This window comes from Nothoprocta perdicaria, unplaced genomic scaffold, assembly GCF_003342845.1.
Source record: "Nothoprocta perdicaria isolate Ctin4 unplaced genomic scaffold, notPer1 scaffold_127, whole genome shotgun sequence".
In the NCBI taxonomy this organism is placed as follows: domain Eukaryota; kingdom Metazoa; phylum Chordata; class Aves; order Tinamiformes; family Tinamidae; genus Nothoprocta; species Nothoprocta perdicaria.
Genome location: NW_020454394.1, coordinates 1,467,541 through 1,488,019, shown reverse-complemented (window position 1 = coordinate 1,488,019; position 20,479 = coordinate 1,467,541). Strand labels below are relative to the sequence as shown.

General features: G+C 49.3%; 1 protein-coding gene across 1 annotated transcript in view; it reads left to right on the top strand.

The window, feature by feature from the left end:
- Window positions 1–20,479, top strand: part of FRMD4A (FERM domain containing 4A) — a 193,233-nt gene that overhangs the window by 150,164 nt on the left and 22,590 nt on the right. Inside the window, exons 11-13 of the mRNA XM_026033314.1 lie at window positions 1,564–1,650; window positions 12,748–12,824; window positions 15,448–15,586. Of these exons, the coding sequence (XP_025889099.1) occupies window positions 1,564–1,650; window positions 12,748–12,824; window positions 15,448–15,586 (303 nt within the window). The remainder of the gene's footprint in view (window positions 1–1,563; window positions 1,651–12,747; window positions 12,825–15,447; window positions 15,587–20,479) is intronic.

The following is a 20,479-nucleotide window of genomic DNA, read 5'->3' as shown; positions in this document are numbered from 1 at the left end:
TCTTGTTCCATTTCCTGTGGCAGGGTAAACTTACTTAACTGTGTAGTGAATGTTTGGTAAATACAGCTCCAGAGAGGAAAATCCTGTTCTTCGAGATAAAATTCTCACAATCCTTCTATTGTGCTAGGATGTTGGGCTCACAAGCAGCAGCAAGCTCTGGTGCTGCCAGTGAACYGGCACCAGAGGGACAAGCCAGCTCCTTTTCACAGCTCCAGGAGGTCAGATTTTTCCCAGCCTGCGGATTTAGGAGCAGCAAACTGGGGTCAGCCATGATCTGCCAGCCCGAGCTCTGTTCAGCTGGATGTACAGAACTTCTGTCAAAGCACAGGGCCATCCTCTAGAGCTAACACGTCTCCCTACACACATTCTCTACTTGTATGTGGATTTCATGTAGGTGGTCAGGAAATCTCTCAAAATCTTGCAGTTTTCTAATACCACTTCCCTGCCTGAGCAGCAGTGGAGAGTGGCTTTTCCTTTTTTTTAAGTAGAGAAATCAATAAGCATGGACAGGATCCATCCTGCCCAGAGTATTTCCAACCATCCCTGGGGTTTTGATGCATTTCATCATTATCTCCCTGCACACCTTGTATGGGTTTTTTTTTTTGTCTGTCTGTATTCTGCATACATGAGCTACCATAAAAACATAAATAAATAAAATAGCTGTCTTGGGGAATATATTCCCAGGCTGTTCCTGCTCATGTGCATGGCATTCTGTAGAACAGCACTGGCCTTGTCTTTTGCCGGAGGGCAGGTCCCTCCAGCACCTTTTGCATCCATCTCCCTTGCACTAGGCCAGGAAAGACCTGATGGATTGGGCTGGGTGCCTGAGGGTGCAAACAGGTGGCAGAAGCTCCAGCAAACTGTGATCAATAAGCATAAGCAGCAGCAAGGCAGCAAATGCTGCACGACAGGCTTCACTTCTGCCTCATGTGGGAGGTTGTTTTTTGCTGTGTTTTGCTCTGCTTTTCTCTGTCACATTAACAGAATAGATATAATTTTGTTGAGGACTCCAGTCCAGCAAATTGCAGAGGCCGGTGTCAGGTATCAGCCCTCATGCCCTAAGACTGTTTTATTGCATGCTCAGATGCAAAGCAGTTGGCTCCACGCCTGTCAGACCTTATCACTTGGTAACTCTCGGAGCCCATTAACGCTGCATTTTCAAGATTAATGCTAAAATTCTCTCCCCATAATTCAAGTCAGCTGGGCAATTCTTCCTCCCTCTCCGATCTCTCAGTATGCAGACTGAATAATTTGCAAAGRGGAGGAAGAGGATGCACCGTGGCACCAGGGACCAAAGTCAAACCTCCCCTGACAGCATTTTGAGTAACTTAATGGCAGGTGATGCATTTTTAAATGGTTTTATATGTCATGGCTGAAAGGACAACAGATCTCCCCTAGACACCAAGCAACTTGGTGACTTGAGAAAATTTAACAGCACCCACAACATTCAAGCATCTTACTTAGAAACAAATCTTTGCTTTGAATCACAACCTAACAAAATGGCAGAATCTCCCCTCCCTTTCTCTATAATAACACTCTCTTTTATTTTTTCCTTTTTTCCAGGACAAGCAGGGAATTCCTTGGTGGTTAGGACTTAGCTACAAAGGGATTTTTCAATACGACTACCACGACAAAGTGAAACCCAGAAAGGTGAGTGTTTACTTTTCTATCAAGGGCTGGGCTTGCCACGCGTGTTGCAGCTTGATGTGGTGGTGTGAGRCATGCCAAGTGCTGGCATTAACTCCTGGGATTTTGAAGGATGTTGATTTCTCCCACATTTGTCCCAATATCTGCTTTCAAAAAGAGACAAGAGAAGCTTTTAATATATTAGCTATTTTATGGGGAAAATAAGTACTACTCACTCTTGCAACTTACGGTTCTTCATTTTTTCATGGTCGATAAGGTATAAAAGGGAACTAAAGGATGGATCYTCCAGTACTAGAGACCTCCCAACCCCACAAGCTCAGCTAACCCTTGGTRGTGTTTTGTTGAGCCATAAGTGATCAGAGAGAGGGAGAGGAAAGAATGGATGAGAAAATACTATTATTTTTATTATGAAAAAAATGCACATTTTTCCAGGGACAGCATTACATTTGATAAGCAGAGATTTTACAAGTTGAAGAGTTAATGTTGGGCAAACAGTGGAAGAGAACTTTCATCACATGTCTATCAAAAGGGCATTAAAAAGCTTCTGTCCAGTATGTGATTCATTTAGGAACAAATTTACTTTAAAACAGTTCACAAATCCAGGCACAGCAGGCACCAATCTGATCACAAAACTGGAGCTTCATGAGGAAGGACCAGTGATTGTGTTTTCCTTATTACAATTTTAGTGGGGTTTTCAGTGTATCTGRAGATCATGATTTATCCCAGGTCTCTCAAATTGCCTTTGAGCTGCCTAGCTAAGAAATGTCCTGTGCTTTTGGGAGGAGAAAGTTTTGACCCCCTGAGCTCGTCCARCTGGGCACTCCTGAGCTCTGAGAGTGCCCCACAGAACTGGGTGATTCAGAGCAACTGGGTAGACCTTCTGCGGATGCAAAAGCTTCCACTGAAGTAACACACTCTGCATTTCTGGCCTTGGCTGCTCTTCAGAGAGAGCATCTTCTAATAAAATCAGCTTGAATCTGGGCTTTGGGAGAAACAGAATCGCTAAGGAGGCAGCAGGAGAGAATAGAGGTTTTGGTTAGCCTTTCATTCTCTGAAGGCTTCATTGGGATTTTTCTTCATTGAAGGAGAAGATGAATAAAGGGCTCTTCCCAGAGCATCTGTGCTCTGGAAGATGCCTGTCTTTAGGATCAATCACTAGCTGCAGGGCAAGCCATATGCACCCATGTGACAGTTCAAAAAATGCCCAGACTAAGTGCTTACACCCATACATCTGCATGAGTGCCAGCCCCCCAGGGGAGACATGTCCTTCAAAGGTGCCTTCAGAAGCCAGTCTTCCTGACAGAAACACTTCTTTGGGAGGAACAGTGCCCTGCCGTGACAGGATTCAGCTGTTCAGGAGCTGTAGCCATTTCCACCAATCCTAATGAAGTGGGAAGGAGCATCACAAGGGAGAATGGAGAAATGAGGCCAGGTACCCTGGCTGCATGGAGGCAACTGTTTCTACTGGAAGAGGAAACAGCTCCTCCTTTCTGTTCCTCCTTTCTGAGCTTCTCTGCCTTCTCAGTGGGACCTGGCTGGTGTCCTTGGTGTGAGAGCTTGGGAGCAGCTTGGCTGACYCAGCCTCCGGCTCCTGGCTCACCAGGGAGTCTGCAGGCATCTCCTACCCTCTCTCTCAAGGACACCAGTGAGCAACCTGAAAAAGAGGATGACAGCTTTCCAGTTATTGGGAACTTGTTTTTTTTTTGTCTCAGTAAATCATGTATGAGGTCCAGAGGCACCAGAACAATAATGCAGCCTTACAGATAAACCACTGAGGACTTCTGTGGCTTAGCAGAAGCGGTCAGAAATCTGGGGAGAAGGTCGGGCGGGAGGGGAGAGCAGGAATTTCCGGGCTAGGCTTTGGCCATTGCCACAATCCAGAGACCACAGCAGTGTAAAGGAGCCTGGGTAACTAATACTCTGTTACAGGATGTTCATGAAACCCATCTGGAAGGGCTACCCCAAAATGGGGAGTATAAAGCAGGGAGAGGACATGGATARAACAGCTGAGGCTCCACAGTTTCTCCATCGTGTGTTTTTACCCTCCATAGACAAGAGTAAAAAGGCTTTGTACCCTTCACAGGTGGTAAAACCCCTCTGGCAAGAACAACCCGACTGCCAGAGCGAGGTGCAATGTTTAATTTTGTGCTAATTAGGTTGTAAAATTGCACTTGATAACCATGGCATCTGGGAGCCTACCATGAAATCAGGTTCAAAGGATGGCTTGGTTCAGGACTTCCCTGTGCAAAGAGGAACTGAACTTTCTGCAAGGCAAAAGTAATGGAGGGGAATGAGACGATGTGTTTTCTGATCTTTATTATTTGGTTCCTGTGCATTGCCAGCACCGAGAACAAATTGCAAAATTACAATGGAGAAAGAAATCTCCCTGCAAAAAAAAAAAAAAAAAAAAGACATAAGCAGAAAATTGTAGCAAGAAACCAGCGGAAACCAAGAAATCTATATTAAATGCATATAAAAACCTCGCTTGTCGTATAAGACAGATTGTAATGTTTTCCTATTATGTCACCATAGACAGTTTTCCACGCTTATAGTGTTTGTAAGTAAAACTGAAACCCACGCTGAGCAGCTGAGCCTATCTCCAGCRATCCCATTAGCAGCCAGTCAAAACCACATCTTTATTAAATTGCTGGGGTAAATCAGCCATGGGCCTCTAGAAGGCTGACGAGGTTGTCAGCAGACTGCGGGAGTTCAGTGAGGACAACTGAGGCTGGCCCAGGACCTGCTCTTTCCTGCTCTGCTTTCCCTCAGGCCTAAGTTTTCCCTCAGGCTTAAGTCCTGCAGCCGAGATGGGCAGCTCACAGTGCGAGGTGGTTCCCACAGGAATGCAGGGCTATTACCCTGCAGTGGGGCTTGCATGGGGCAGCAGAGCCCAATGTGATTCCATGCTTCTCTTTTCCTCCTCCCTCCCACCTGTGCTTGGATATTCCCTGGAGGCCCTTAAGCCATCATGTGGAGGCCCATTGCCTCTTTCCCATGTGCTGGGGGAGAGCTTGGACACTCAGGAAGGTCTCTTTTCTCAAAGTGCGTTGTATCAGTGCTGATCTAGCCGGTCATTCCTAGCTGCTGCAGACTCTTCCTTGTGAAGAGCAAGGGTCCTCCCGGGCTAGGTGCACATCCCGGCGGAGTCGCTGCCCGGCTGGGCTTCACCCGCTCTCTTGCTTCAGCACCATCCACAATTCATGATAAAGCAAAGCAAATTCTTCAGGAAAAGAAAYAGCCAGGCAGTGCAGGGCCACTCTGTGAGCAGGATTTGTTCATTTTAGCCGGCTAAATAACTAATGGGGTTGGGAGGATGGGCTAATGGGGTAGAGAGGCTGCTCCATCCCCAGGGATCCCGACACGAGGCGGAAGCGGCAGCGCCCGGAGCTCTACGGCAAGGAGCCCTGGGCAGCAGGCAAGCGCCCCTGTTTAGTGGGATATTCCCATGGATTTCAGAGCCTAAAGGCATTTCTCAGTGCACACAGCTTAACGGTTTTAGTAAACAATTAACTCCATGCTGCAGAATGACTGATCACCGGAGTCAGCCAAAGGGCTTCCATATGGCCATTAAACAGACACAGGAATTGTTTAACTCCTCACCAAAAATGAAATGACCTTAAAGGCGAATCTGGCAGGGTTCCCGTGCCTTGCAAGAAGTAGCAGATTTTGGTGTTATCCCAGTTTCTTCCATGGAAGTCAAGTGGCAACAAAACTCAGGATGAGCCCTCTTCCTCAGCTGACTGCAGAGGACACAAGAGGATAAAGACTTTTGTGACTGAGATAAAACGTGAGGTGCTCCAAAACTCAGCTGTGAATGTGGCTGACAGAGATTTCCCCGTGACAACCTGGTATCAGTTTCTGCCATTTGTTCCCAAAATGTTGTCCTTTCCCTGGGGTCAAAGGAAACTTTTAGCACAAACAGCCTGACCTTTGTCATAGGGTCACCACAAAGGGCTGGGGGTTTCCCTAGTGCCSAAGAGCTCAATTTGTAGCACTGTTGTAAACCCAAAACAGTGGCAGGAGKCTGATTCCCCTTGCATACGTGTGGAGGCAAGAGCTGGGCTGGCCCCCACGTGCCCAACAGTGCAGAGCATATGCTAAATTAGTAGTTAAATTAGTAGTTCTGTGATTAGAGAGGAATCACCTGCTCACTGAGAGCCTGAGCCAAGTCTTTCAGCACATGAAACTGGTCAGAAAATTTCCTGTGCGATGTCACTTGGCCTTTCCCAAAAAGCCAGGGAGAGAGGGAGAGTTTTCCCAATTCCAGAGGCAAGCCGAGGTATTTACACGGGAAGAGTAGCAGCCTGATTAAGAGCTGCTTTACTGCAGCATAAATAGAGCTGCTATAGGACATAATGCAACATCGTCGGGTCCCTAACTGCACTGATGGAGCAGCTGAACTTGTGCTTCCTGGGGAAAGGAATGACAGTGCAGGAACTTAAAAAAGCACAAAGCAGAGAGAGGTTTATGGGGAATGTGTAGAGAATGAGTGGCGGGGAGGAGGAGGCTGCCAACTAGGTGTCTATCCTGCCTCGTCATAGAAGAACATCAGGACTGCTGAAAAGGCAGAAAAAAACACAAAATTTGGTGGGCTAAGTACAGTTAGCTGTGTTACAYGTGCTCTAAGAGGTGTCAGGAGCTTAAATGAGGTACAAAAGACTAAAGGTTTGTGGGTGACACTTGCAGCCACAGAAGGGAAGGGGCTGTATCGGAGCAGGATCTGGAGGGGGATCACCCATCCTCATGTTCAAGGATGGAGTTTTCCTTGGCAGGGGGTGGGTTTCTGTGGTCACAGGTACAGGGCGAACTTTCCTCTCACGGAGACACCGTGTTGGCCTCGTGGCTAACTGAGCTCCTCCCGGAACTGCCTCTTCTCCTAAGGGCCTCCGCAAACACCTCGGCACTGCAGACAGGCCTCAAATGTTTCAGCTTGACCAATGCTGCAAGAGCAGCAAAAATCCATTTCCAGGAAATACTGGTCTAAAAGCCAGTGGGCTCTCAGTGCTATTGCTGTCGTAAATTATTCATTGTGATTAGCTGAGTGTTCAGGGCTACCTGCTGGCTCCTTCTSCTCAAGGCTTTTATTTCTCTTCCCGCTGCTGATCCTTCAAGCTCTCTGGGTTGTGGACTTGGCTGTAAACTGAACCAGTCTTCAGGTCACGGCGGGTTCAGCTCGTTTTATAGTGTAGTAATTCAGTCTAAGTTTAGGGTTTGCAAACATACAGCATTTGGGGAGGGAGACCTATATAAAGCGAGGCTCCTTCCTGGGCTGTTCTTTCTCATAGCAAAAGGCTGCTCGCCCTGTTTCACTCCGCATCAAAATGTAAAACCCAGAGCTGTGGCCACTGAAGAGCTGCCCGGGTTAAGATCTTCCCCCCCTGAAAAGTCTTATTCCATCTCAGTTGCATAGGAGACAGTGTTGTCACTAGCACCTTTTTTTATTGCTGTTTGCCCTTGTTTGAGGACTGTTTGCCAGCCCTCACCTGGCTCTTCCCTTTTCCCTTCCTGCCCACACTTGCCCTCAGCACCCCTGGGCCTTCCTGCCGTGCCAAAAAATTGTCAAGAGCACTGGGAGAAAATAATAATAATGGGAGATGAATAAGTCAGATCAGGGCACACCGGGCTGGAACGCAGGATTTTGTCCCTGGGAGTGACTTCCATGGGGTTGGCCAAGTGTATGTTGTTCAGGGAATATYTCTGCTGACAGTGGCACCAGCTTAAATGGCCTTCACCGCCCTCCTCCCCCTCAGGACCTGGCCACGAGGGCTTATTSCCTTCCCTGGGCCAGTTCCTCTGCTCCGTGGTGCTGGCAGAGCTGTGTGGAAATGATCACAGCTCTGCATAATCCAGCACCCCCAAAGTGGTCATTTTTAACCTCCGTTCTTCCCAATCCCATTCCCTGCCTGGTCCACAGTGAGGAGTTGGCTGGGTGCAAGCTGCATAAATCACAGCAGCCAAAGAAACACTCATGGACCTACACGCAAGCTCAGGATGCGGTGGGAACATTTGGCTCTGTGGAATTTGCCATGGTTGAGGCCAGGTGAATTAGCACTTAGGTAGAGGTCCTAATTGACAGCTTTTATCTCACCAAAGCTGATAAAAGTTTCCTTCAGTGTCTGTCGCAAACAGGGCTGATCTCAGACAGCTAAGCAGACTGCCTAGATAAGGGAGCTTGTAAAAACATCACTCATTTGATGGGAGAAGGGGAAAGGCAGGTCTCCGGGAAGATCATCACAGAATCACRGAACRGTTGAGGTTGGAAGGGACCTCTAGAGATCATCTAGTCCAACCTTCCTGCTCCAGCAGGGACACCCAGAGCACAGGGTCCTCACTCTGCTCTTTCCCAATCTTCGTATCATGTTTTATCCACCTAGACACCCAGACATCCACTTCTGCATGTCACCATGACCTGCTGTTCRCGTATTCCCTAACACAGGTTGTACCTAGCTTTCTTGCTCTGCAGAATCTTTCACATGGATAAAAACAGTGTTTTCATCCCATTCAAACAGCAATTTTAACCAATCATTGCTGACACTCTTTTCCCAAATCTAAAAAATCATACCCAGTTTCCTTTCTCTAGGTAAATGTGTAGCTTGACCAACTACCATACATCTAATCGTATGTAATACGTAGCCTATGGCAGTGCTGTCTTAAAGGGAAGCCCTTTTCCCGGCAGTTCAGTGTACGAGAGCTTTGCTAATGCCTGTCACGCACACAGTCCCCAGGCAGGGTTTTCTGCAAGCACRTGCACATGCAAAGGTGCCATCCCCTCATCCAGCCACGTCAAGCCTATGGCTACTATTAAAAATGGGAGTAGCCCCATCAAGGTAAACTCCCTTGCTCTAAATGCTTTGCCCTATTCAAGTCTTAAAGGTTAATTCTCTATAAAAGCAGCAGCCAACTCTTAAACGATTCCACCACACACAGCAGGAACTTCAACAGATGCAGAAATAAATCACTCCAACAGCACAAAGTGAAACAAATTGGATCTCAGCACCCTGAAGTCGGGGCGAGATCTGGAGCGAGATTAAAACCTCCCGGAGCCCTCATGCTTGGCTCTCAAGCAGCAGCAGCCACGCGTCCCACCCTGCTCATCACGACTCATGTGTTCAGGTATTTGGGTTACAAGACAGAGACACTTTAGTCATACCTCTGGATAAGACAAGGGGATGTTTAGGGAAGAGAGGCAGGAATGGTTTGTGGAGCAGATGAATCATTCTCTTGTGCCATTGCTGACTCACGGGCTACGGGTTCCTTCTGTAGGTTCTCCTTGGCTATAGGAGATCCTTTCTCTGTGGTCCAGAGCATTGTCAGAGATATCTCCCACGCAGAAGGAACTACTCACTTTTGCAAAAGATAAAAAAGAAGGGGGAAAAAAAAACCTTTTTGAGACATTTAAAGTTTTGGGTCATTTTTGAGTCATATAAAAAAAAGTTCTCTGTAGACAAATTCTAGAGGTGCCTTCCAACCCAACCATTCTGTGATTGTGTGAAATTGGCTTAGACACCCAAGCATGGTGATAGCAGTGCAATATATAAAAGCACGTATCAGATAAATGCGCGCAAGAGGTGCATTTGTTCAGATAGAAAGGCAAACTCAAATCACTCRGTCTGGATACTGTTTTTGATGCAAATATCAAGTTGCATTACGTAGACAAGGAACGTTTTGTCCAAATAACGGCGCTTCCCTCTGTGATCTGTCACTTCGCTGTGTCTCTGAGCCAATAAACCCCTTTGAAATTTAATAGGGAATTGTCTCTCCTAATGGGAATGAATACACCCTGGTGATTATATAGATCTAGACCCCATTTCTGCTTGGTCAAGCCAGAAATGTTTGCTGGGGCGGTGCAGTCCCATGAGAGCAGCATATAGCAAGAAGGAGCTCAAGTTGGACCAGAAATTGTTTGTCTGTTTGGCAAAAAGAGAGTCCTGAAGCCTGAGGGGAAGAAGTAATTAGATAGCGAGCTGGGATTGCTGACAGACCACCAGAAGTCCCGCTGGGCCAAGCCACTCTCTCATTTCAAGGGGGAAGGCAGGAAGGCTGGGAAGAGCATTGGTGGGGTTGTTTTCGAATCAGACAGGAAACCTTCTACATTTTTGCCTTAGGTAGCTAAAAAACACTCCAAGCTGACAGAAATATGGGAGTTAATGGATGCCTGGCAGGGTGGAGGGCAAGGTTATGCTACACGTGCCCCTCACATCAACAGGGGGACCTCAGCAGTAGCTCACGGTAACTCGCAGGTTAACTCGTTTTTAMCACGGAAACGTCGTGGTAAATCTGCCCCTGAACAAGTCCCCGTTTGTGTGCGCTGCGATGGGGCTATTCTGCCCAAACCCAATCCTTCCTCCTTCCCTCCAGCTAGTTTGACAGAGGGAATGATTGATGGGAGCAGGGCCAGCTCAAGGCACAACACAAATTCCTGCCCGGAAACCGTGGATCCCACTGAAACCAATAGGACAAAACTGCCATTGAGCTACCGGGGCTGTGATTTCCATAGATCTGAAGGCCCAACAGAACTAGTCATAACCTCCACCCTGACCTCCTGCATAGCTCAGCCCCTAGAATTTCACTTGCTGGGTTGTTCAGACGTGGAAAGAAATGTGGAAAGAATCACGTTTCCAAGCAGGAGGATTTTTTTATGCTTGTTGTGTCTTTAAAGTGTAAAACAAAAGACTTGGGATTTTGCTGCTGCGCTTAGGCAAGTGGGGCAAAAATCCTGTGGTTGGGCAACTAGAAATGCTGTGTTTGGGTGCTAGAAATGCATCATGTTCTTCCTCTGCCATCCCTAGAAGCCTCTCAATGCATCTCGATGGGTTCTGAGGTGTCATCCACACATTCAGAGCAATGACTTTTCCTTCTGCACAGTATGATTTAATAGTGCATTAATCATCTAAGAAGCTGCAGGACTTGAAGAACTGGAAGGGTTAGGAAGCCCAGTGACAGTCCCAGCCGGTCGTCTGTTAGATGTTCCGAATCCCAGCAATATTTAGGTGGAAGAGACCTCGGGAAATCTGCAGCTCTTTGTAACAGGTCACAAACATCTGGTGCCTGGCAAGCTTGTCTGCGTCTTGGAAGCAGTTTCTGATGAGAAAATTCCTGTAGCCTGCACCTGAATAGTGCAAAGCGCGCCTCACAGCACAGAAATGCCTCCCCTGGCTCTTTTCTAAGCTTGCAGCTTTGCAAAAAAAAAGCCATTTCTGGCCCTGCTTTCCCCGAAACAGCCTCCCCACTCACCCCAGTGCTGCTGCACAACGTGGAACAGTTTTTCCCCGAGTTACGAACTTCCTTGCAGCTTGACAAGCCCTCCTGCACATTCAGTGATAATATTGGCTCCGGTCTTATTGGTACAAGGAGCCAGAGCGCACGGTACAGACAGTCCCTTTGACRCGGGCAAAGGGGGTATCGTTTTTCCATGGTGTTTAGCAACCCCGTTCCCTTTCCCATGAAACAGGCGTGTGCAGCTGTGCTCTAAAGCCAGGCTCGGGAAGCCTCCCCCCAAGCACCCACCGAAGATGAAATGATCTCAGCCTGTAATGTGACCAAAAATCGTTCCCATCTGAAAGCCACTCCGTGCTGTCATGATCCAAAAGGGGCTGCTGACCTCAGGAGAGATCCCAGAGGGAAAATCACCACATCACAGGCGCTCGCCCGGCCTCAAGCACCACTAATGGGCACCGTGGCTCGAGGCGAGGGCAGCTATTAAGAGGGGCAGGGGAAGCCGCATCTTGCCRAGCTATTTCCCCCATGCAGGGGTGTTTGGGGAGATGCTGTCCCAGATCCTGCAGCCAGGAACCTTTTCCCTGGATACACCCCACATTTCAGTTGTCTGTCCCTCAAAGTTACATTCACTACGGCCCTAACACAGCCCCAGTTAATCCGCTTGTCACCGCATTCCCGCACGACCGCGTGGGAGAACCCGGTCAACCCCTCGCTGTGCCTCCTATTCCCTGGCGAGGGTTAAGTACCAACACGCTAAAAGGCCCTTGATGGGTAAAAAATCATGTTTCCTTTTAAAAAGGGCCATTAATGGCACCCTGTGCATCTGTCGTTGAATTAACACCATCCGTTTGGACACAGACGTAAGCCAGAGAGCTGGGGAGGGAGCAGCTTGCTTACATTAGGAGCTCTGGAGCCATGAGGCAGCGTTTCTGCTGCGGGCTGCGAGCAGGAAAGCGGAGCTTTCGGGTGGGTATCCGCATTTTTTGCAGCCTGGATTCCTCATGCGAGGGAAGGGTGAGATCCCTCAGATCGGCGTGGGTAAAAATGAGAAGCTGCAGGGAAAGAGCGAAGGGAGAGCAGAGTTATAGCAATGGTGAAATGTATATATTTGTGTTCTGAGGAGTGACATTGTGCAGGAAAAAAAGGAAAAAAAGGCTCAAACTCAGGGTGCAGGGTCCACCCCTGAGTGTGTGACCAGCTCCCCTTTGGAGACGCGTGTTGGGACAGTCAGAGCTAGTCATGGAAGGGAAACTTTGCTGCTGCTCCTCACCGGGCCTCAGCCACATCTAGGGAGGTGACAGGGAGACTCGGGAGCAGAGGGATTTGGGAAGGGTACGAGCTGTTCCTTGATGGACACACACGTGTCCCACACGTCCCAACGCATCCACGTGCTCTGAGGCACGGCCATTTTGTCCTCCCCAGGTTGCAGGTGGGMATCTTTGTGGTATTTTTCAATAGGAGTTACCTGTTTTTTTCACTGTCTGCAGTGATACTTGCGCAGTGATATATTCTCAATAACTCATATATATTGTCAATAACCCATAAAGGGAGTGTAATCCCCATAAGGGTATGGGAGTGTGCTCCCCGCCTCCCRTAAGGGCAGCCTGGTCACCCCTCCTAACCTCCCGCCTCGCTAACCCCTTAGGGCTGAGGTAACAGAGTCCCCACCCCGCGTTTCCCTCCAAAACCAACGGAAAAAAAATAATAAAAATGAACAAAACGCCCCAGAAGGGGCCCGCGTGGGGCGTTGGGGAGCGCGAGGCGGCGCGGCSCGCTGAGGGAGCCGCGGGGCGGGCAGGAAGCGGCGCGGGGCGGAGCGGGGCGGCGCCGGCGGGAGCCGCGCGGAGCCGCCGGCCCCTCACGCCCCTCTCGTCCCCGCAGATCTTCCAATGGAGGCAGCTGGAGAACCTCTATTTCCGCGAGAAGAAGTTCTCGGTGGAGGTGCACGACCCGCGCAGGTGAGAGACGCCGACCTGCGGGGCGGTTTGGGGTGTTTTAGGGCGGTTTTGGTTTGTTTTTACCGCGGCGCTTTTGCGAACGCAGCAACTCAGTTCCAGAGCGGGAGAAGGAGCCGCCGGTGCCTGCACTGCCCTTACACTGATCCCTCTGAAACCCACGGCCCCCGCGTAACGGGAAGGGCAGATAAGGCTGATTGACAGAAACCGGCTGCTTGATAGAAACCGGCACTTTTTTTTTTTTCCTGCGTGTTTTGCTGATTGCTGTGATCCCGTTTCACCTGTTTTCCATGCCCATCCATACACTAATATATGTGCTTGGATTAAGGCCAATTTGCATCCAGCTTCTGTATCTGTCTATATCTACTTGAGTGCAGTCACCCCAAAACCAGACTGCCTGTATCCATTATATATTTTTATTATTGCTTAAAGTAAAACCTGACCAGAGCCGCTCTTAGCCATGTGCAGCTCCAGGGGAGCCCTGAAGCATCTCCTTAATATTAAGCATGTAAATGGTCCTGTGAAATCCAGCAGAGGGAATTCCCAGTGCAGAGGAGATGCTGGGAGGCGCCGGGAGCCGGGACTGGTGTCCCCCTTCCCTCCCAAACCTCCGGCAGCACCCGGCACGCGGGCTGCAAACACAGCTCCCCGGGACACCGAGGCTGGAGGCTTCCTGCAGGCAGCAACCGCAAGGAAAAGAAAGCAAAAAATGCTCCGGAGAACTGGGATCGAAGCAAGCCGAGCGGGATGGGCTCTGCAGGGACTCCCTCCACATGCCARGGCGGAGGAACAACCGGCGTTCCCGGCATTCCCAAAGCGGAGGCTGAGTCAGCGCAGCCGCGCTTGGCTCAKCAAGGCGGGCTCGGGCTCCGTCTTCTCCCTGCTCCTGTCTCCTTATCTCTTGGAGGAGGGAAATGCTGCGTTTTAGGGCATATCAACAGGGTTGATTCTGTACTATGCATGGAAGAAAGTTGTGGGAAAAAAAAAAAATAAAAACCATCCATGATCCATTTCTAAGAACTCCTCACAACATAGGTGTGAAAAGCAAGCCAATATCTGGGATCAGCTTAAGTAAACAGGTCAAAAAAAAAAAAAATCCAAAGCCTAGGAAACTGCTGCTTTTAAGGTAAGATGATGATGAATAGTTGGTGATGAAGATGATGGGTGGTTGTTTCCAAGAATTGAAAACAAGTAGCAATGTTTGAATTAAATAGGAAGACACCAAGATTTAGGCTCGGATATGCCCTAGTGCTTTAGTGTCCCGGAGCCTTATGGGCCAGTGCGCTGCAGTGATTTATGTCCCTCAGACCCATATAAAGTCACCAGGGTTGMTCCTCATGGAGATCTTCTGCCTCCAGATTGCCGCATCCGTGGAAAAGATGGGACAGGGCAGGATGGAGAGGTCCCGAGCCCAGGTAGCCGTGTTTGCCCTGGCCATGGCTGTTTTCCCAGATACTTCACTCCGATTTGTGGCCGATTGTTTCCCAGATACTTCACTACCGATTTGAGTCGGTAACGCGTTTTGCAGCGCTGGAAAGGCCTCAATTACTGTTTTGCTTCAGCGTTTCCCTTTTCCTTCATTCTCGGCTCCATCACAGCTCTCTGCCACCGTGTGTTTTTCCTCCTCCTCTCCATTGCCCCCGGTTTCGGACAGGGACACGGGAGTGCATGAAACGCCCCTGCATTTACAGGCAGGACCACAGCATGTCCCATCCCTCGGTGTTGCTTGCACTGGCCTCTCGTCACCATCCATGTCCAGGAGCGAAAGGCCATAACAAAGCATTGCATTTCTCAGCTCTGTTCCTGTCTTCACATTCATTTTCATAATTATAGAGTCTCAGGGGACTGGAGAGGAGGATCTTGTGTGTTCTGGACCCTGGGGATTAGTGGCTTGGTCCGATTTTATGTCGCTGCTGAAAAGCAGGATGCTGTGAGCCTGTGCAGTGCTCACCCAGCGCCCTGGGGTTAGAGCAGGGGGATAAGGAGGAGTTTGCACAGCTGTGAAAGCACGGGGAGGCCTAACCTGCATTTGTGGCTAATATTTGAGGGCCGTTGGGAGTCCCAAAGAGGAAACATTTAGCACTTATTTTTCCTGGTTTTGTATTTGCCCAGCTCGTTGCTGGGGCGCGTTCTCTCCGAGCCCCACAGCTCCGYGTGGCCAGTCCTGCTGCACCTCGACATGAGGAAATGGAGGCCCCTGAAATTCATCCCCATATTCTTTAAAGCAGCTATCGATCCAGTTGTCCTGCTATTTGGGAGCCACTGTGCAAAGCCAGAGGTAGTGGAAGGGGTGAAGATTGACCTTGGACATCTCAGCATTGAGGATCCAGGATTCACCAGCACTTTGTCATTAGTGACTCCTCTGTGATGTGTAACAAGGGCAAGGCCAAGGGCAGCTGAACCAGGAGCTCAGTTTAAAATGGACAAACTTGACTAATGCACTAAGCAAAGGCTCYCTGGGCTTGAATGGCTGCCTGTTACTGCTCTCCAAGCGTTGTTCCCATTGCTGCAAGGGTGTCCCAGTAAGCAGAGCTGCTTTTCCTGTGAGTCCTGGGGTTATTTTCTGCATCAGAACCCATGCGAGGAAGCCGTGTGTGACCCCAGTTTGTTCTCTGCTCCTCTCCAGGGCRTCTGTGACCAGGAGGACCTTTGGGCATAGTGGCATCGCTGTGCACACCTGGTACGCCTGCCCAGCGCTGATAAAGTCCATCTGGGCTATGGCCATTAGTCAACATCAGTTCTATCTGGACAGGAAGCAGAGCAAGGTAAGCACGTTGCGGGTGGGATGTGCATGCTGAGCTTGGGAGGCTCCCCACCATCCCAGCAAGGTCAAAGCTGAATGGTGGTTCTTCTCTTGCCTTCTCTTTTCACTTGAGAGGCAACACAAGGGCAAATTGCATCAGAATGCCCTCTTYGACCTGGATGAGGGCATTAGTAGCAAACCCCCGTCTAGAGGAGTGAGGATTGAGGGGGAAGTTGTGCTGATTTGTGGTCTAATCAGAGCAGCCCAGGTTTGGAGGCAAAGAGGATTGTGTCCCCCTCTGGATAATTTCCACATTTCTTCTGGTTCTTGAACTCCGTCTGTCATAAAGTCAGAGTCATCTCGTATTCTCCCAGCAGTGAAGTGTAAGGATATTGTTTCCCTTTCCCTGCAGTGTCTCACAGCAGARAGAGGGGAAACTGATGGCTTGGCTTTAGAAGGAACTGTCTGATCTGGTGCTATACAAAGGGCTGCTCAATACACAAAAGAAACCATCTTGGAAACAGAAGAGGGTGTTTTTTCCCCTAATTCCTTTCAGCAGCAGTCACTTTAGGGATGCCCAGAACAGCAGGATGTCACTTTTATCACTTTGAGATCACTTGGAGACCTACCAGGGACTTTTGGTGGAGATGCAACTCTGCATATGAGCGTTCTGGTGTACATTTTTACAGATATGACAAACCCTTCTTGAGTGAGTGCCTGCTTAGAGGGCTGCCTGCCTTAACTCCTACCCCTGGTGAGATGCCAGGCATGTGCAGGGTGATGTCCTCAGGCAAGATGCTCCTTCCCTTGCATGGATGCTGGCCTTAGGAGGCCCCTTCATGAACCCGTTCACCCTGCTGAACTGGCAGAGAAAAAAACATGTGCTGTTGTTTCTCTTTGCTGCATTATTTTTACAACAGTAAGGTGATTTAAATTGACTCACTGGGGTTATAAAAAGGGCCAGCAGAGTGCTATTAGTCCAGCACGCTCCAAACCTTTTTGACGTTTGTTTTCCCTATCCTGAGCTCTGTGGCTTTCTTGTAGAGCAGGTAAGACTTTCAGATGCCTTGGGCAGGACACATGGTAACAGCAACTTTGGTGTGGCCCCGTCTTAGGCAAAAAAAAATGTAGTTAGGGTTCATCTTTGTGGCTGTGAAATATGTCGGGGTTAGGAGGCGTTACTAACTTCCCACCCCTGCCTGTGCAGCACCCCAAAATTGGGACCAAATTGCATGTTCAGCCAAAAGCAGGTAAGAGATCCCAGCTCTGCTCAGCACCCGCAGGGCAACGTGCAGCCCTCTGCTTTGCCGAGCTGTTTGCCGAGCTGCTGCTCCCAGCAAAAGCAACTTCATGAGCAAACTAAAGTTTCCTTTCCCTACTTTTCGCCAGATGGATGCCCTGATTTAGTTGCAAGGTATTTARGTCACAAGCAACCAACAAACAAAAGGCGACTCCCCTCCTCCTCCTCCCATTTCTTTGGTAAGAAGAGGGGTCTCTTAAAAGCCCAGGACTTTCCTTCAGTGGCTTCTTTTGTTGTTGGCAGATTGTGTTTCTATCTGATCTCCCCTCTCTCACACTCCTACAGACACCAGCCCTCCTTCCTCAATCTGTCACATCTGTGACCATGTCAGGGCGCTTTGTCACTGTGATCCCAGCGGTCACACTGAGGCTTTGAAGATGAGACACACAAATATTTGTGCCCCTTTCTCTTAGGGAGCTGGTATTTTAGTCTGTTGTCCTCGTCTTTACTACAACACTGTCAAGATTGATAGATCCATCAGTTTTAATTGATGTGTTCARTTCATCCTGCTGGGCATTTCAGGCCACTATGCCTGTGTACACTTTGCTTTTGAAAACCAATAAAGGGTGTTCCAAAATGGAGCAATGTGAAATGTCCTCGTTTCAGCTCTCCAAGGCTTAGAGAAACAATTTTTTTTCAGTTTTTAAGTCGCACGGGTTTGCGTCCCCCTTAAATCTCACTTCAGATGAATTGCCAGCTTCAAAGCAAACCTCAAATACTCCCTGCTTTTATGTCCAAACTTGGCATTTTGCAGGGTTTTGACAAAGACAACTGAAAACAAACTGAGAAGAAACCTGCTGGGCTCAGACTGGCTCCAGCGCTGTAGATTAGATGGCAGGAGATAAGCCGTGGTGAGAAAGCCAACCTGAACCCCACCTAGCCGGGCAGCAGTTGGATTTGGACCTTCTGCACTTGATCCAGTGACAAAAAAAGCTCCACTTGATCTGAAAATGAAACCAACCTGCATGGGGTTTTGCCCCTCTTGCAGTGAAAGGAGATCCCAGCCTTTCAGCTCCGAGTTGAACTCCTGCCAAGCTGCAGAGTTCCCAGCGCCTTGTTCCCYGCAGCTCCTGTCTCTCTCCCTGCAGCCCAAGCATAACGTGGAGGCTGAAAAGATTCCTGGCTTTCTGAGGGATCACTTCAGCGTGCAGAGCTCCTGTCAGCTTCCCTTTTCCAGCAGGAGATGAATGCAGCGGGACCTGAAGCTGTGTCCATGCTCTGTTGACTCCACCAAGTTAATCAAATGTTTGGCCTAGAGGCCTTAAGATTTCTCTTCCTGTGGGAATTTCACGTAGGATTTTTCTCTGAGCATGAGTCTGTAGCAGAATGAGCCTGGTAGAAATGAGGCAAGAAAGTTCAAAACATCTTCCTGAAAGAGCTGCAGGCAAAACCTGACGTTGCCAGCGAGGGGGACGGATTGATTCCTGGTGTCAGTCTGTCCTCCCTTCTCACTGATGGGTTTCTCTTCTCCCTCTGACGCCATCAGAACAGCAGCAGGGAGCAGTCTGCTCCCTGCTTTGAAATGACTCATGAATGAGTCTCCCTCCGTGTAAATAAGACTTGGCAAGTCAGCATTGAGTGAAAATTAGGGTTTTTTCCTTACCCTGGAGGGACTGCAAGGCCAAAGGGATGGGATGTAATCCAGCTTCCCACTCTTGTGCTGTCAGATCAACACCTAGCTAGCCCCGCTAGCAGAAGAGCAGCCCATCCTAGCACCTTCTCTGCCAGCTTCAGCAGGGTTGCATGGCAGCCTCCATGGAAGAAGCTCCCTCTGCCCTGCCTGCCTGTGTCTGTTCTTCCCTGGATTGCTTTTTCTTCCTCTGGGGTGCCTGGCTTTGCCCTTGCACCACGTTACACTTCCCCGAAGGAGGGCATCCTGGCTTGGCGTGCTGGTGAGGACCACAGCATCCACCTGCACTRCCTCTGCTCCCAACCCAGTTGGACAGGTAGGGCCAGCGTGTGCTCCAGTCAGCAGCCTCTATGTGAGTGGAAATAAGGCTTCTCACTGACACCATCTCCAAAACAGACACAGGAAACCACTGCCTGACAGAGCAGGGGAACACATTGGAGGGAAGGATACCTCTGCACCAACTGGGTTTTATATCTTCTCCTAGACATCAAGTGAAGCAATTCAATATGCTGCGTTAGGCAGATGCTGGGTTGGACCCATGTGCCCATTCTTAGGGTTGCACAACATGTGTCCATCCTCAGGAGATAAATCACCAGGGTGTCAGCAGACCTAGGACTTGTCTAGACTAAGACTCTTTAATTATTGGGCATCACAGCTCCTGCACAGGCCCCTTATGGAAGCTCCTGTGGCAGGAAATCTTGTTAGATAAAAGCAGTCACCGCCTTGATCGACCATCCAGAGCTATTTGGAGAACATCTTTTATAAATCTCCTTACATCTTGGTTSTGACCAGAAGCCACAGGTCCAAGAGGTTAAAATACAGCTGGGTTTCTCCCAGGGCTGGCACTGGAGAGCAGGAGGAGCTGCTGGCAGTGAGAGGTGTCCAGGTGACGATAGCATCAGGGTGACAGGAGCAGTGCTGGGTTTCCTTGCCCTGCCCTGAGATCCTGGCAGGCAGCTCTGCCCTCCAACAGGGCTGAGTGTCCAGCCCCTGCTCATGGTGCTTATGGCACCCGGGTGCTTCCAAATGGTAGTGGTGGAGCCTCTAAGTACCCAAGGCTGTGCAAATTATAGTAATATTTCCRTGGGTGTTTTCAGTGTGAGGATCTCCCAGTGCTGTCTCCACGAGCAGTTTTAAATTAAGCTTAGAAATGTGCAACACGAGACATTTTTCTTCCCTCACTAGTTCACTGAGGATGGCTATGAGCTTAACCTCACGTGTTATTGTGCCACAGCAAATCCCCGAGAGCCGGGTGTGAAGCTCAGCGTGGTGAGCGTTAGGGCAAGCGTCCACTCCTAGTTCTTTTAAAACTTATTTCATCTTCCTGAGGGTGTGAAATACTGCAAGGAATGCACTTGGAACAAGCTTTCCTTGTAGTCCCATGTCCTCTTTGTTCCTGTGAGGATAAATCACACCCTAATACATGGATAACAATCGGATTCTGATTTCTCAACTCTGTAGTGGTTTGTCAGTCACCCAAAACTTGAATGACTGGAGTCTCCTCTGACTGGAGTCTCCCCTCACCTTGAGGAGAAGCGCAGGTGAATGCTCAAGTCCTGAACAGGACTTTGTGTAGAACCACAGACTGGTTGAGTTTGGAAGGGACCCCTAGAGATCACCCAGTCCAACCCTCCCTGCTYCAGCAGGGACACCCAGAGCAYGGGGCACAGGGCGRCATCCAGGCKGGTTTGGAAGATCTCCAGARAAGGAGACTCCACAACCTCCCTGGGCAGCCTGTTCCAGGGCTCTGTCACCCTCACAGTGAAGAAGTYCTTCCTCATATGGAGATGGAACTGCCTGGGTTTCAACTTGTACCCATTGTCCCTTGTCCTGTCACTGGCCACCACTGAGAAGAGTTTGACCCCAGTTTGGTCCCAGAGTTTGGCAGCTTGAAGGAAAGCTTTTGGAAGAAGCTTTCAGGCCACAAAGAGCCTGGGACCYGCAACGCAATGTGCCAGCAGCTCTCTGGGCTCTAGCAAACAGAA